Source organism: Rhinolophus hipposideros, assembly GCF_964194185.1.
Source record: "Rhinolophus hipposideros genome assembly, chromosome: 3".
In the NCBI taxonomy this organism is placed as follows: Eukaryota; Metazoa; Chordata; class Mammalia; order Chiroptera; family Rhinolophidae; genus Rhinolophus; species Rhinolophus hipposideros.
Window position 1 is genome coordinate 87,435,945 of NC_138049.1, and position 16,908 is coordinate 87,452,852.

At 38.7% G+C, this 16,908-nt stretch overlaps 1 protein-coding gene across 1 annotated transcript in view; it reads right to left on the bottom strand.

Moving 5' to 3' along the window:
- The window catches only part of LRRC1 (leucine rich repeat containing 1), a 112,804-nt gene that overhangs the window by 27,664 nt on the left and 68,232 nt on the right, over nt 1–16,908 (bottom strand). Inside the window, exons 4-7 of the mRNA XM_081032551.1 lie at nt 14,912–15,001; nt 1,802–1,858; nt 1,456–1,519; nt 988–1,062 (exon numbers count right to left, since the gene is read on the bottom strand). Of these exons, the coding sequence (XP_080888677.1) occupies nt 988–1,062; nt 1,456–1,519; nt 1,802–1,858; nt 14,912–15,001 (286 nt within the window). The remainder of the gene's footprint in view (nt 1–987; nt 1,063–1,455; nt 1,520–1,801; nt 1,859–14,911; nt 15,002–16,908) is intronic.

Below are 16,908 nucleotides of genomic sequence, written 5' to 3' on the forward strand. Positions count from 1 at the left end.
GAAATAGAGTCAAATTAGTTCCTTAGTTTCATCAGTCATAAGCGATGTCATGGAAATTCCAGTGCTATCACTACAGCAATAAAATTTTTACTTTAGTACTTTACTAAAATACTTTAACGCAGTGGCAGACTTCCCTGTGTTGATAAGGCATTCCGCACCTGAAGTGCACAGCCCATCACGACTGGTTCACATAGCTGGGGAGAGAGCGCCTGAATTACTTTAAAACACAAACACCTAGACCATCATGAAATGTATTCTGACTTTAAAGACTGGCTGTGCGATACACCAAAGAATAAAATTCAATGATAATTGGAGGAAAACAAAATAAGAGGAAAATGCCCACTTGTGGTTGTTTGCTTGTTTGCTTGTTTAGGTTTCTCTTTCAACTAACCAGAAGGCTGGCTTGCTTACTGGGACTCCACAAGACAACTATGTATTCAGAAGTCTATACAAGATTCCATTTCATTTGGAACATGGTTCTCCTACTTGTTAACAGTAGGGAAAACCTGAATACCACAACATTCTAGCTAAACCACAAGCAATCTTTAAAAAATACATGTTAAATAAAAACTTTTAACATTGCTTTTACATCAATTATTACAGGGTAAAATGTGGTCAAAACTATCCCAAAGCACCTGGCACATCATAAAGAGTGGCAGCAATGTATGCACCATCAGAATCAGGGGTCCTGGTAATTCACCAATTTGCAGGGCTTGAAGTGAGCCACACGGGTAGCAAGGATGAAGACTTCAGAAACTAAAGGATATATTTACTATCTTTAGAAATTGTGGGTTGAGGCTTTTAGTTTTTCTATGGCATTATAGCATGATGAATGCTCAACAGATTTTTCCAAATGTGCTTTTTCAACCAATGCTTTGGTTTTCAAGATCTCTTTTATTGAAAATTTCATGCAGAAGCAGGGAATACATGAGGGCAGTGGCTGTTGTTTTATGTTTTGGGGGAGACACTGTGAAATTAACCACTTACCTGAGGTAATTCTGACAGCTGATTGCCATCCAACCAGAGATCCTTTAGATGTAAGAGAGCTCCGATTGATTCTGGCTAAAACAACAAAAAAATAACGTTATGGTAACAAAGATCCAATTTTTAGTCTTCACTAAAAAGAAAGAATCCTATTTCAACAGTTAACTATTGGGTGCCACAGAGATGTTTGTGGGTATTTCTCTAATATCAAGCCCCCCTTCCTAAAATCACCCCATCACTCTCCAAGAATGCCAGTTGTTTCCACTTAGCCCATCATCTCTAGTCCTGACCCTTCTCGCCCCTGAATCGTAATTCATAACCCATGTGAACTGTAGCACATTCTTTAATGTTACCAAGCTATATATGTGGAAATACTGGTTTATAAGCATCCCGACAGAGCTCCCCCCAAATATTTTGTGATCATAACTAAGGAAAAAGTTAAATTCAAATCACCCTTTAATATAGACTTACCAAATTATATATTTCGTTGTTTCCTAAATCAAGTTCTTCTAGTCTCCGTAGCTGGGTAAGAGAGCTATTAAAAAAAAAAAAAAAAAAAAAAAGCTCTTAGTACTTAGAAATGCTGAGCAAAGTGGTATTCCTTACTTAAACTAATTCTCAAAAATAAGACTCATTTGGATTTTATGCAGTAAATATTGCATTAGATCGGCTATCAAGAGAAAGCAGGCATCTCCCAAGCTTTCTATACGACACAGAATCACTTTTTGACAGAATACTATAGTATAAAACATTTCTTTTTAATGCTTGAAGAAATTCATTCAGTACAAAAATCCCCTCATTTTCCCCAGAGACTTACTCAGGAAGATACGTAAGAAGATTCTCTCTCAGTTCCAGTGAAGCCAGGTTATAAAGACTAGAAATGAACAAAAGAAAAAAGTATAAGGAAAATTCCTGAGATTCTTTCTGTCCCTTCCCCCTCACCCCCCACCCCCAAAACACACTCCACAAGTAGCAACTCTTAGTAAACCCGTGTATGTTATTTCCTGGGTGAAGACTATGTATCATCACCACCCCCATTAAAAACAATATAATCTCCCAAATTTTAATATTAAAATAAAAAGAGTAATATCGTCACTATAAGGCACCCTAATTCAAACACCTTGTACGCTTGATATGTGAAAATAACTCACTAGTCATTGAAAGACAACCACTCTTGGGGCCAAGACAGAAGCCAAATATGTGCTTCTAGACTTTAGAATGTCAAAAATGTGCCGTTCCCATAAAAACCGTAACACTTTTCATCTCATGGAGCTCAGAGTTCTTCCAAACATCAGTGACAGACCTTCCCTGTCTGAAAGTAGTGGTCATCTCACTCCAGAGAGCCCAAGTGCTCTACGGAAGACCATAAATTCAGAGGGCAAGCGGCAGCAGTGCTATGGAAATAACCACCATTGTAATGCATTAGGGGTGATGCAATAGCGTACCTCACGTGGTGCCTGGAACACCAGACTGATTTCAATACATGGCGGCTACAATAATAACATTGCTTTTACTTCTATGAAACCCCAGAATGGTCCTCTACCCTGCAGATTCTCTGCCTCTCGGGTGTAATCCATGCCTACTCGTAGCACTGTGAAGAGACACTGATTATCTGGGTTGAATCTTCAGAGGCAGTGGCCACTCCACACCACCAGAAACCTAAAACATCCAAGCGATATCAGCTGGCCCAACACACTGATTCAGAAGATGCCTGATTCGTCTGCTACTCCAGCGGGCTCTGTACCAAGCTCGAAACCAATCGAAAACCCAAGCTTTTGCTAATGTCACCATAGTAACGTCCAGATTTGGAGAATTTTCATGTACGAGCGCAGAGAACTCAGGAGTGAGACATTAGCTCCACGTTCTAATCTGCCTTAATTCTCTATTCTCCTGCCAACCTGAAAGTCAGAATCATGGGTACTAACAAAGCTGGTTTCATCACATTAGAGAATGTAAGTAAGCTTGATTTGCATGACTAGGATATACGTACCGAAAGCCTGTTTGCTTGAAAATGTATTTTAATTAAAGTACGAAATGCACATCTTCTGTATCTCCTCCAATTGTAGAAAACTGAATAATAGTTTTCATGATTAAAGCAAGAGCAAACATATAAATCTCTTTGGAATGTATTTTCTTCTAAATCAAAATCCCTGCTAATAAGTAATTATGAATATAATGCCAACAGTCTCGAAAAAAAAAAACACAAAAACCAAGAGTAACCAGGTGGGAAGCTGGAGCTATCTAGTTCTACTTTCTCTGGGCCAGCTGTTTATGTAGAAGAAAAACAATGTTAGTGAGGACATCGCCCACTATCTACTTCTAAAAGCAATCAGTAATAAGGGTGACAAGATCACAAAAGTAATTGTAAAAAGAAGATTTCCAAACAAAGGGCTTTGTTTTCAAACGCTTAGCCAATTTTACTGTGGAGGCGGTAATCATTTCTAGTTTCTAATTTTCACATTTCTAGTTTAAAAATCAGTGACAGAACTGTCGTTTTATCTGTGCAACATTCCATTGCTTTCGCACCTAGGTTGACACACAAAAGACATCCTCTAACAAAAGGAGAAAAGGCCCTGCTTTGCTTCAAAAACTTTGCGTGCTGGGCCTCGTCAAACATACGTTACCAAGCAGGCCTTGGTGTTCCCAAGGTCTGCGGCTGTGACCAAGGCCACCTGCCTGCCTCAGACGAGAGCTGGGGAGCACTTGCCTGCTACCTGTGGCAGGAGGTGCTAAGGAGGGCTCCTCACACACCCCATCTCTTGATTAGTAACAACCAGGACACTGGTGACACAATGAGGAAAGAGGCTTCACTGGAAAGCGCACGCCACAACTCACATCTGACCGAACGCCAAAACTCCTGCCCTCAGGCTTCGCTGTCTTGGGGTACTTCGGGGTCCCCCATTCTCTGGAACTCTCGCTTTTTAAATTTTAAAACACCTATCCATTTTGGGCACGCTTATGTCTTACCCTTCTTAACCACACTATGGACACTGGGAATTTTGTTGGTTTATGTCTTTTTAAAAACACGATATACGTTTTTAAATGATCTTTAAATTGTGACTTGAGGGTAAAAGCCATAGGCCAACAGTTACTAAAAGCAAATCATGCTAGAGCGAAAATGCCAACAAATGTGGACGGACAGAACTTAATAACATTACATTAAATGCATAATTCCCACTCTTATCATGTTAACATCCAAATATAACATCCAGTTAAGTAAAAAGAGTGTGACTACAAAACCTCTTAGTTTCTACTGTTTTTGGATAGGAGGGAAAATGTGAATGTACAGGTGTTATAACAACAACAACGAATATTGTATTTTTGGAACCTTTCAAAATTGAAAAGTCATTTAAAACAAAGTATAGAAACCAATAGGCTTCCTGATGTAATACTTCTCTCCATAGTTTTAAACTATTTAAAATAAATAGTTCAAACATTATACTCAGATGCTATGTGCCTGGGGGGTGGGAAGAAGGGGGCAGGCGTGAGACCAGAGGCTCAGACTCAAATCCTGGCCTGTCCCTCACCAATGAGCTGGATTTGCTCAGCTGAGGCGCTTCCCCACTGTTATCTCAATTTGCCCTAAAATGAATATAATCATGCCTACTATGGCAATTAGGGCATACTATATTTTCTCTTCAAGCTAACAGAGCCAGTGCACGCCCTATTTCTTTGAGCCAATGCTTGCCCCTAGGCGCAGCCAGCTACCTTACATGCGTGTACCCCCGGAGTCAGGGGCTTCTGAAAGATTCCTACAAGATGCTATTAATCAGAGTCACCTCACGACAGCAAACTTCTTGAAGCACAGGCCCTACCGGTAGGTAGTGAGCTGCTGGCATTCACCAACTTGTAACTAACCACACGTTGTCCATACCTGGTGACTGACGGGACAACTAAGAACAGAAAGCAAAGAGAGAGCTTTGACTACTACTCCGACCTCCCAGAGAAGCCCAAACCTCAGGGTGTCATCTGGACTAGTCATTCTCAGTGCAGAGGATCACCAACTGATTCTAGAATGAAACTGTGGCTTTGGTTCTCATCAGTAGCTCTCCTTGGATAATTCTAGGCCAAGTGCAGAATCCTACCAGCCTACTCCAGAATGTGGCTCTCCAGTCTGTTCTGGTAACAGCTGATGGACAACAGGATCTGCCTGAATGCAGATTTAGACCAGAGACATTAATACAAAAGTGAATGAATGATTTCCCTTCCTCGTCTTTCAGAATATAGCATCTTCACTCAAGACTTTAGGGCCGTGCCTTCCCCTTCAAAGTAACCTATTCAATTCAACACAAACATCATTGCATCTATCATAGCACCTAACAAAGAACACAGTGCTGAGAAGTGCTGGAGTGAGGGGATTATGAACCCAATTCTGTCTACTTCAGAGGCCAGGCTCTTAACATTAGGCTAAGAGAAACAAGGAAATCCAAGCTTCACATGCATTTATCAGCCACTTCAGCTAAAATATGATATCATAAGGACAAAAGAAAAGTATCAGGTATTTCTAATACCTTTATGAATGTGGCAAAAATTAGACACTTGAGATGCAAACTGAGAATTACTAATCTTTAATATTCCTACTAATAATAATGACAGCAGCAGCTTACTATGTGACACATATTGTTGTAAGTGCTTTCTAAGAATTAACTTTATGGATGAGAAAACTAACGCACTCTGAGAGAACCTGAACAAGGTCTCACACAATTGGTAGGTAGATGGCAGATTCACTAAGGAATCTGCATTTTTAATCACTATCTTCTGTGGTCTCATCTTAAGTCAACTTTATAAATAGATAATACTTAATATACATGTATAATAAAGTATTTATTAATCAGTTTTCCTCCCACCTGTGTCCCTCATCTATCTGGTTTCCTAACATCGAGACCCTTCTTACGGGAAGTCACCTTTTTTGTTAGCTACTTTTGCATTCATCCAGAGTTTTCTTTCATGCAAAGACAAGCAAATATGAATATACAGTTTTTTCCTTCTCTTTTTCACACGAAAGGTAGCACCCAATACACATCTGGTACTTTGTTTCCCTCACATAACAGATTTTTGACTCATTTCGTATATTTATATACCAGCAATTTTTTTTAATTGCATAGTATCTCACTGTCTATACATACCATATATTTTTTTTAAATACTCCCCTATTAGTAGTTATTTTACCCTTCAATTTTAATTTCTGGCAAATTATACTTCTACATGATACGGTTGGAATGACCTCATCTTCCCTCCCAGAAAAAAAATGATTTTCTATTCTCCCTATCAATCCCACCTTTTCTACCACCAAATAGGGTTAAAACATAACCTAATAACTCCTGTAGGCAGAGTGTGTTGAAGCATTTCTCCTCAGCCCACTAATGCTTAGTGTTTTACACAGTTCATGATAGCAGGGACAAAAGTAATACTCTTTTGTAAGTCAGAATGTAGGCCAACTGTATTTTTAGGATTCTATTTCAGGGACTGGGTGAGTGGTTACTTTAAAGAATTGACATCTGTTCTTCACTATATTTTTAAAAACCTTCTTTCACACACTTGGATTACTTTTCGATTTTGGTGGCCAAAATCATTAAGAAAGTAAAGAATAAAATAAAGTAGCCCAAGCAAAGAAAGGCAGTACACTATAAAGTCATTAAAACATAAACTCTATAAACATTTATGGCAATGATATTTGAGGAAAACAATATTGATGGGGATAAAAGGAGCTGTTTAACATTCATAATATTTCTGCATTTTAAAATACCAATTAGTATTTAAGAACTCTCTGGTTACAAACTTCCTTATAGTGGCTTTGCTCTGGATATTTTTCTAAAAATTTTTATTTTTGCTTTTGAAACAATAAATATTTTTAATAGAAACTCCCAGGCCTCAAAAAAGAGTATTAAATATGATAACAGTTTTCAAAAGAAAATTCATTCCTCTCAGGCAGCATGCACTAATACAATATAGGTAAGCAGCCTAGCACGAGGCCGTCACAGCAAGGGTCACATGACTCACTTCAAGCCCACTCAAATTAAGGTCACTATCCCCAAGGGTAGCAGAGACAAAATCAGACTCACATGCTCTACTTCAATCTGCCAGCGAACCCAGAGCCGATCTACTGGCTCGACTTCTGTTAGCAAACTATCATAATTAAATATATATTCATAATAACCACTTAGTGACTGACAACTATGTTTTAGGCACAGTGCCAGTCCATTACATAGATTCCTCATCCTTTAAAAAGGCTATTTTTTGAGGGGGGAAAAATTTAGTAAACAGAGTAGAGATGTGTAGCTATTTTAGACTAACTTACTTTTTTTTTTGTCGGGGGAGGGGGCAATATTAATTTCTTTTATGGCCAAGCAGTATGCTGCCAGATGGAAACAGAGGCTTCCCAGATCCTCAAAATTCTCCCTGAGTTCCCAGTGGGGTTTCTGTATCCTCCCAACCTTCACTTCTACTTCCCGTCACCTGGATACTTTGGGGGCTCTGGCTATGTGTACCTGCCTGATCACCAGGTGTGAGTAACTGAGACAAAATGACCTCTGCACATTACTCGTAAGGCTATATTACAGCCTATTTCCAGTAAGAATAAGCTGGGTCAGTTTCCCTGGTATAGTACCATCTTTCAGCAGTACTAGGCTTCAAGTCTAAGGTCCATCCTTTTCTTTTTTTCATTGAGATTTATCTTACATAGTATAAAATTCACCTTTTTTAGTGTGCACAATTCAGTGGTTTTTAGTATAGTCACAGGTTGTACAAACATCACCACTACCTAATTCCAGAAAATTTTCATCACCCAAAAAGAAACTTCATGCCATCAAAAGTCATTCCTTATACTCACCCTGCCACCCACCCCCAGCCCCTGCCCTGGCCACTGGCAACCACTAATCTAATTTCTCTCTTCGTGCATTTGTCTATAGTGAACACTGCATGTATATGCAATCATACTCGGGGGGCCGGTTAGCTCAGTTGGTTAGACCATGGTGCTAATAACACCAACGGTGCCAGTTCGATCCCCACAAAAAGAATCATACAACATGTGGCCTGTTCTGTTTTCTGCCTGACTTCTTTTCCTTAATGTTTTTAAGGTTTATCGATGTCATAGCATGTATCAGTACCTCATTACTTTTCATGGCTGAATAATGCTCCATTATATGGATATGTCACATTTTATTTACCAGTTCATCCACTGATGAAAATTTGAATTGTTTCTACTTTTTCGCTATAGAGCTGCTATGAACATTCATGAACAAATTTTTCTGCAGACATGTGTTTTTAATTTTCATTTTCTTGGGTTTATATATCTAGGAGTGAAAATGCTGGGTCATATTGTAACTATGTTCAACTTTTGAGGAAGAACCTCCACCTTCAAATGAGGGCTGCATCATTTTACATTCCCACCATCAATATATGAGGGCTTCAATTTTGCCACAGCCTCACCAACATGTGTTCGGATTTTTGATGACAGTCGTCTAGTGGGTGTAACACGGTGCATCACTGTGGTTTCCATTTGCGTTTATCTGATGACTAATGATGCTGAGCATTTTTTCATGTGCATATTGACATTTACCATATTTTGCCGTGTATAATGAACACTTTTTTGACCAAATTTGTGAGGGAAAAATAAGGATGCACATTGTAGACGGGTAGTACTAATTCCGTATCTACATAAGGGTTTTCAATTCTTTTATTTATGCTTAGTTAAAAGTGTAACTCTAGAAATCAATGACAATACCCATACGCAAAATACTACCCTGGAATATGATCATCGGTTTTGCTGAACTTACGATAAAGGTGCAACGACGAAGAGTGTTTGGCCTTCAATGATGCATAAATATCATAAATTTGTTACCGGTACACAAAATTTCTTCTACCTTGTATCTGTTCTTGTGTTTTGTAATGATTTGTTACATGACATTTCTTGAACCATAATGTTAAGAAATAAATGCTAAAATTCCTTTATAATATAAAAAAGTACCTAAATGTGAACAAATAAAAATTTGAATTAAAAAATTAAAACGAGAAATTTTTTTCTCTGAAAGTTTAGGTCAAAAATGTGGGTGTGCATTATACATGGGGGCACATTATACATGGTACATATTTTCTTTAGACAAATGTCTACTCAAATCTTTTGACCATTTTTAATTGGGTTACTTGTCTTTTTAGTGTTGAGTTGTAAGACATCTTTATGTATTCTGGATAGAAGACACTAATCAGATTTGCAAATGAGTTGCAAATATTTCCTCCCATCTGCAGGTTGTCTTTTCACTTTCTTAATAGTATCCTCTGATGCACAAAAGTCTTTAATTTTGATTATGTCCAATTTATCCATTTGTTTTTCCTTTTGTTGTGTGGGCTTTTGGTGCCGTATCGAAGAAACCCATGCCAAATCCAATGTCACAAAGATTTACCCCTACTGTTTTCTGACGAGAGTTTTAGCTCTTACATTTAGGTCTCTATTCCATTTAGAGTTACTTTTTGCATGTAGTGTGAAGTAGGGCTGTAACTTCATTCTTCTGCATGTGGATGGTCAGTTATCCCAAAAGTATTTGTTAAAAAGACTGTTTTTCCTCACTGAATTGTTTCAGCACTCTTGTCAAAATCATTTAACCATAAATGCAAGGGTTTATTTCTGAATTTCCAATTCTATCCCATTGATCTGTATGTCTCTCTTTATGCCAGTACCACACAGTCTTGATTGCAGCTTTGTAGTTAAGTTTTGAAATCTGAATGTGAGTCCTCCAACTTTGCTCTTCTTCTTTAAGATTGCTTTGACTGTGCTGGGTCTGTTATATTTCCGTATGAATTTTAGGATCAACTCATCAATTTCTATAAAAAAGCCAGTTAGGATTTTGATGGGATTGAGTTCAATCTGTAGACCAATTTGGGGATTACTGCTATCTTAACAACATTAAGTCTTTCACTCCATAACAAATGAGGTCTTTCCATTTATTCAGTCTTTCACTTCTTTCAACAATGTTTTGTAGTTCGCAGCGTATGTAGCCTACATTTCTTCTGTTAAATTTATTCCTAAGTATTTTATTTATTTTGGTGCTTTATAATGGGATTGTTTTCTTAATTTCATTTCTGGATTGTTCAATGGTAGTATATAGAAATACAACTGATTTTTGTATATAAACCTGGTATCCCATAATCTTGCTAAATTAATTTATTAGTTCTAATAGTTTTTGTGGGTTGCTTAGTAGTCTCTATATACAAACATCATGTCCATCTTTGGGCTAACTCATTTTTTAAAAGTAAAAACTACAGTGTGTGATTTACTTTAGTAGAAGTTGATACAACTGATCTCCATAAAAATATTTTCAGTATTAAAATGCTCTTTTGGAAGACAAATTCATTCACACAGCGTACCAACATGTGAAAACTCCTTCAAGCAAAACTATCCTTCCCGTCTTTACCAGTGAAATCTTCCAAGTGCTTTCAGTGATAGTAAATTAAAAAGTCATTGTTCACTAGGCACTGTTTTCAAGGTCATATCATGAGTTTTATTCAGACCGTTTTCTTAAAGCCTACCCGAGACTTGGAATTCGACTCTTAGATCCTACTGAACGCTTCTCTCCCCCTCGACTGCTGCCCCTTCCAATGCTAACTGGCATCTTCAGTGATACAGAAAATCATTTAACTTAATTTTACTCCAAATTTTTCTGAAAGTGATTTACAGAAGTCTTCAAAAAGTGCAAATATGCAAAACGTTTCATGAAATAAAAAATTAGGGACATGGAAAGCTGGAAGAAACTAATACGTATGCTCACTGTGAGGCATCACACAGTAAAGGAAATGCAGCTTCTTCAAAGAACTCAAGTTTAAATCCCAGCTCTACCAGGCACCAGTGACACAAACCTGGGCAGATAACTTGTCCTCATTTTACACACAATGCTAATAAAGGTCAGGATGGGTAATGCTAACCTCATGAGTACTGATGTTGTAATGAGACAGTGTATGTCTCACAGGGCACCCACCCCATTGTAAATGCCAGCAACACCTCTCCCTCCAACTCCTTAAGTCCCTTCACCACATGGAAATTAATACAGCTGCTCTCCCTGATCACTGCAATTAGCTTTGAGCTTTCCAGCAACAAAACCAGCAAAGGAAGTGTGATAAATGTCAGAACCGTTGTTAAAAGAAAGAAGGTCACCAGTTCTTCTGTTGAGGTATTTTTTCCCCCTACAAATACATATTTTTAAAATCTCTCCCTAATAGCTCCTTATATTGGGGAAATTAAGCAACATTAATGGACAATAATTATTCTTCATTAGAAGGTTTTAGAGCAAAAAAAGCAGTGTTTTTTCCACAGTTACTTCTTTATATCAACTTCTTACACAAACTGAGTAAGACAAAAAAGTGACTGCGTCAGAACAGGTTAACATGGTCCGAGGACAAAGCTTCTAGAACCTCACTGGATTGCAGAACCTATGATGGCAAGTTGGAACCCACCAGAGTGTGGGAGGTAACTGTGTGCCTCGTCACACATATTTGTTCAGTGTGTCAGAGCAACGCCAGGTTCAGCACAAACACAAAGAGAATCATCCCACTGACACCCCCCACTGTTTCAGGGTACAAGGTGCTCCAGGTACACACACTAATCACATACACACAAACACTACACAACTAGACTTCTGTGTACAAAGGACTCAAGTGCTTATTATGTGGGACGTGAAGGGTAAGGTCGGGGAACCTGCAAATTGGGGATCTATTTCACCTCTGCCAATCACTGGAGAAGGCTTGACAAAAGAGGTAGAGTTTTCAATCATTAAGTAAGGAAAAACCTCAGCCAGTTTGAAAAGAGGAGGCGGGTAAGAATTTTTAAAGTTCACTTTCATGAAAGGCTTCGAAGCTTTTTGCTTGGTTTGAGCAGAGCTCAAAACCGTAAAAACTCCCCCAATGCATGCTGGTACAATAAACAAGTACGATCAAGCGTCTCATACAGTGGTCTCCAAACTTAACCTGAAAAATATTTGCAGCAGACTTTTGTAAAACAAATATTATATGCAACACCAACAGAAAAAAATTTGAAAGCTAATAATAGAGCTGTGCTGACACAAACAGGAATGAGCAGGGACCACCCACCAGAGCTCTGTTCTCACTGCACAATGCCCTGCAGGGACTTCAGTGGAATCCCGGGGGCCTGACAAAGCAGAGTTTGAGAACCCGGATCTGGAGCTTGACTCCCAAACATAGGATTCTAAACACATTTAAGAGTATATACCTTCACAATCTGTATATTTACTTTAAAAATATATAGATGTTATTATGTGCCAACACATTGTATATATTATACATTGTACATAAAATCAAAACATTTTACGTAGAGGATAAAACAAAAGAAAACATACTTTATTAAAGACCAAAAATCTGTTGACTCTCATTAGCGAGAGCAATGGGATTGAAAATACGGTGTTATGGATTAAATCTTTCGTTTTACCTTTGAGTACAAAACAGTTGTTTCTAAATTGTTTGTTTTGATACTTGGCTTAATGGCTTTAATAGATGGAAAGGATGCGTCACACAGTTACGCTGATCCAAAAGAACATCATCACCTGCATTTATTAAATCAGCCTACTACTTTTTAAAAATTTCTTCTGATTATGGGAAAGGTCTTTGTTGAAATTCGGCTGGTAAACTACCACCTTCCCTGATGTCATTCACTTGTTCAGGAAGAATAAAGAGGAGGTGTTGCCATTTTGTATTTTTAACAAAAGGGTTTTAGAAAGCCTACTGAAGGTGAGTTAGTTTCTCACTCAGTGTTAAACATCACCTTTACTTGGAAGGACCCGAGTGCTGCTGCGCCATCACAGAAAAGAGTCAGCAAATCTGGGACACTTTGAGTGAAAGAAAAACAGGTGATTCTGCACGAGGTAGCCAGTACCCCTCTGTGTGGTTCAATAGAGTTTCATGATCTTTCCTTGTCTCATTACAAAGTGTTATAAAGCTTCTGTTAGTTGAGAGACTTGCTTTATCAGGCAGAGTAAGCACTATGAGGGTTCCCCGGTGGGAAGCCACGCAGTATAGGACATGAACGCAGTGCTTCGCGGGGCACTGAAGCACAGAAACCAGCGTGGCGCCAGTATCTTCCCACACACCAAAGGCTGACGCTGTGCGCGTCCAGGTATTCCGAACAGTGTGTGCACCCCAGTATTGGAGATAACGACACGGATGGCTATTGTGCACCGAGTGGCCCAGGGAAGCTGCAGCAGGCCTACAGAAGAAGCACCGTGGAATATTATACTTGAAAGCGACAGAAAGACTCAAGGTCTGTCAGTCATTCGGGAACTACTAGTTCTCAGGCGGTCCAGTGTCACATTCGAGAGCAGGTCATTGCATCTTGTCAAGCTGTGTTTTCAGCAACTGCTGTGATAAAAGGCAGGTATCAGGTGAAAAAGCAATGTAGCAAAGGAAATGACGTGCAGTTTGAGCAGCTGAGCAGTGGCCAGCAGGTAATTACATCCTCCAGCAAATGACTGGGGATATTTAAGAATGAGATAAAAATATTTATTCTTTCAATTTGTGTGTATTACTTTTTCAAACAACTACTAGGTTGTTAGAAAAACACTTATCAAGTTGTTTGGATCTAACTACTTAATAAACAGAACTATGAGGTATCTCTAGAGGCGGTAAGAAAAAGTTACTGAGCCCCAAGGGCCCGGGGAACTGTCTTATGGAGATGGTAGGGGGCAGTAGTGCAAAACCATGGGAACAGGGACCAGGGAAGCCCTACTCCAGTTCCAATTCGGCCATCAACTCCCCAGCTTTGAGGTGCTGCAAGTCTGTCCTACATAAAAGCTCAATAAAACACTGCTGTTTCCTCTGCAGCCGATACCATGAACTCAGGGAATCCTGGGGGCTTCTTGCCTCTTTCCCCTCCTCAGAGCTGAAGGGCACAATTCCTAATCAGCAAGTCTACTGGCAAAATGGTAATAGGGCAACAGCGTGTGCCTCAGAAAAACAAGGACACAGTCAGCCAGGTGTCTTCTGCCCACAGAGGAGGGAAAGGAGGGGACACAGCTGTCTGTCAAAAACTTCTGGAGACCTCTAGAAAGAGAAATTTTGCAGAATAGACATCTGTCAGAAACACTGAAGTTGTCAAAAAGCAAGGTTCTGTCTAGTCTTATTACTGAGGCAGGACAGGGAAAACCCAGGGAATCCTTCAGGACACTGGACGGGTCTGCCAGGCTCGGCCGGCCACAGTAGGCTTTTGTCTTGAGTGGTGAAGCATGAGCCACAGGCCTGATTTCACCCACTGTATGTCCTGGAGGTGTGGAAAAGATCTGCTAAGATAATTCAATCAATTTATCCCTGAGGACGCATAACAGAACATTTATTCACCAGCATGTATTTTCTTCAAAGGATTTATTTCTTGCCACGGCCGTCCTCCCCGACTAGAAGGCAGCGACATGGAAACGTGCCTCCCATTGCATCCCTCTCCCAGTTGCAAGCTTGCTCTCCTCAAAACACAACACCCTCACTCCCATCTCAGGTCTGCAGTGCGCACACTGGCAGACACAGCTGTTGTTTGGGGGCATGTACTCTACGTTCTCAGTGGAGTCCCCCGTTGGCTCTCCTCCCTGGCATGGTTTAAAATTATTGTAAGTGGTAGTTTCTATTTACTAACCACCTATACAACACATGCTACTTTGCTCAAATTAAATACTTTGGAATCCTTCATTTAAAGAGAACATCCAAACAAATTAAAGTTCTCACTAGTCATAACCAGTAACATCCTTTTTAACCATTATAATGTGGGGGCAATGGATGTAAAAACACAGGAGGCCGGCTATGGTCTTTCTTGACAGTGAGACTGAAAATTGGGTGAACGGCTTTCTGAGTAGAAAAATAAGAGCCGAATAAGGACAGAAGGGCAGAGTGGATGACATAAACACCCTTTTGCCCTGATATACACAAACTTGACATATAAACTTACTTGCCAATGTTTTCAGGTAGAGACTGCAATGAGATGTCATTTACAGAAAGACACGTCAAGTTCTGCAATTCAGGGAAGCTTTCTGGTAATCTGAAACAAACAAACAAAACTTGTTACTTGAAAAATAAAAGTGAAGAGTGTATGCTAAACATACCTGTAATTATTTCTTCTACATGCTAACTGAAATAACCTCCTAAAATTACATTATGTAGGAATGGCATGTCTGCTTCATCTTTTTATGTATCAGACACTTATAAGGAAAAAAAATATAAACCCAGGACCTGGTCTACCTAGAAGTACAAGGGCATGATAAATACTCGTTGATAGGGTGATCCAGAAATAATTAAAGAGGAGAAATATGCAAGTTCTAAAAATAAAGGGGAAAAAATGTTCTGAGACTAAGAGCCCTATGACAGAAAATGATGCTCGCTACAGCTCAAAGTGCCAAGAGTGAAAATACGTTATGGATTAGCAGAAAATGCAGAGAAATTTAAACCCACAAGATTATAATAAAACACAAGACAACTGACTGCTTAATACATATACTTTTTCTGTAGCTTATAACACGCAGAGCAAAGCTATGGGTTAGTTAGAATTGATCAGCTGACCGCCAAGTGCTACTTTCTTAATATTTTTCTTTTAATTTGACTTAAAATGCCAATCACTTGAGATAACTATCTTTCACTATGTTCTACACAAAAGGACATTTTTTTATACTTCCCTTAAACTCTACTGAATAATGAGTTTTCAAAATAAATTATTTAAAAAACTTACAAAGGAAGTTTACTTTCAATATTTCTATGGTTACCAGTATTTAGGGAAGGGGGAAAAAAACTAACTGAAGGGAAAAAGATCTCATTGCATCTAAAATGCTGAAGGTCCTAATAAATCCACTACTATAGACAACAGAACACATAACTCATTTTGGGGGCACTAAGGGGAAAACTTCTTGCTTTAGTGATAGTCTCTAGATTAGAATCTTCCATTTCTTTCCTCTTTCCAGGTTCCTTTTAAAAAATCAAACGAATCCTAAATTCCTGTTTGACATTTAATGTAGATAATTCCAAAGTTCAAAACCAAATCCAGGCCCTGTACAATGAGTATTAACTGGAATTTTCATAATCATTGAAACATATTCTTAGCAATGGTTTTTACAAAGTTAAAACCTCTTTCGTAGCGTAACAGTGATAAAGCTTTTTATTTATAATTGAAAAGATACAAGTTATCTTTTCTGCCTGAGTTTTTACCAGAAAGCATGTGTCATTTTATAATTTTTAAACAAGCTAAAATGACCTTAAATATAAGAAAAATTTATTTTTAAGTGGCTGATTTTCTTTTTCCTTCCTTCCTTCCTTCCTTCCTTTCTTCCTTCCTTCCTTCTTTCCTTCCTTCCTTTTTTTTTTTTTTACTGGCTGTTAACGTTAAAAGCCAAAGTAGTATGACGTGTTGAGGAAGCACAATGTTAAGAGAAAGGAATTCTAGTCTGAGATGCTACTCAGAAGCTGCGTGATCTTGAAAGGTCATTTAACCTCGTTGAGCCTCAGTTTCTTCAGCCTTATAAAATAAGCAGGCCAAGCTAAATGATTTTTAAGGTCCTTTAACTCACAGATACTGTCTTAATTCTTAAAACAGTGTACTTGCCAAATTAAAAGGGTTTTACTTCAAGAAACCTGCCAAATATGAGGCCAGGCTAAATCCCAGAAAATCCTCATACAATGTGGGTGTGTTCTAGGTGAGAGAGTTTTGAGACAACGGTAAAAATCGTTTGTCAGCAGACATTATCAAAGGAAAACTAAAGAAGTAGAAAAGAGGATTAAGCAATTGAATGGTTAAGAAAACTCAAGGGCAGCATAAAGAATATTTCCCAGCTGCCTAACCTTACTAGCTGCTTTAAGGATAAGTAGCTTAGTTGAGTTCAACAAACATTTATTGAGTCCTTATTCCATTCCAGAAATTACAGTAGGGCTGGTAACACAATAACTAACAGAGGGCTCCAA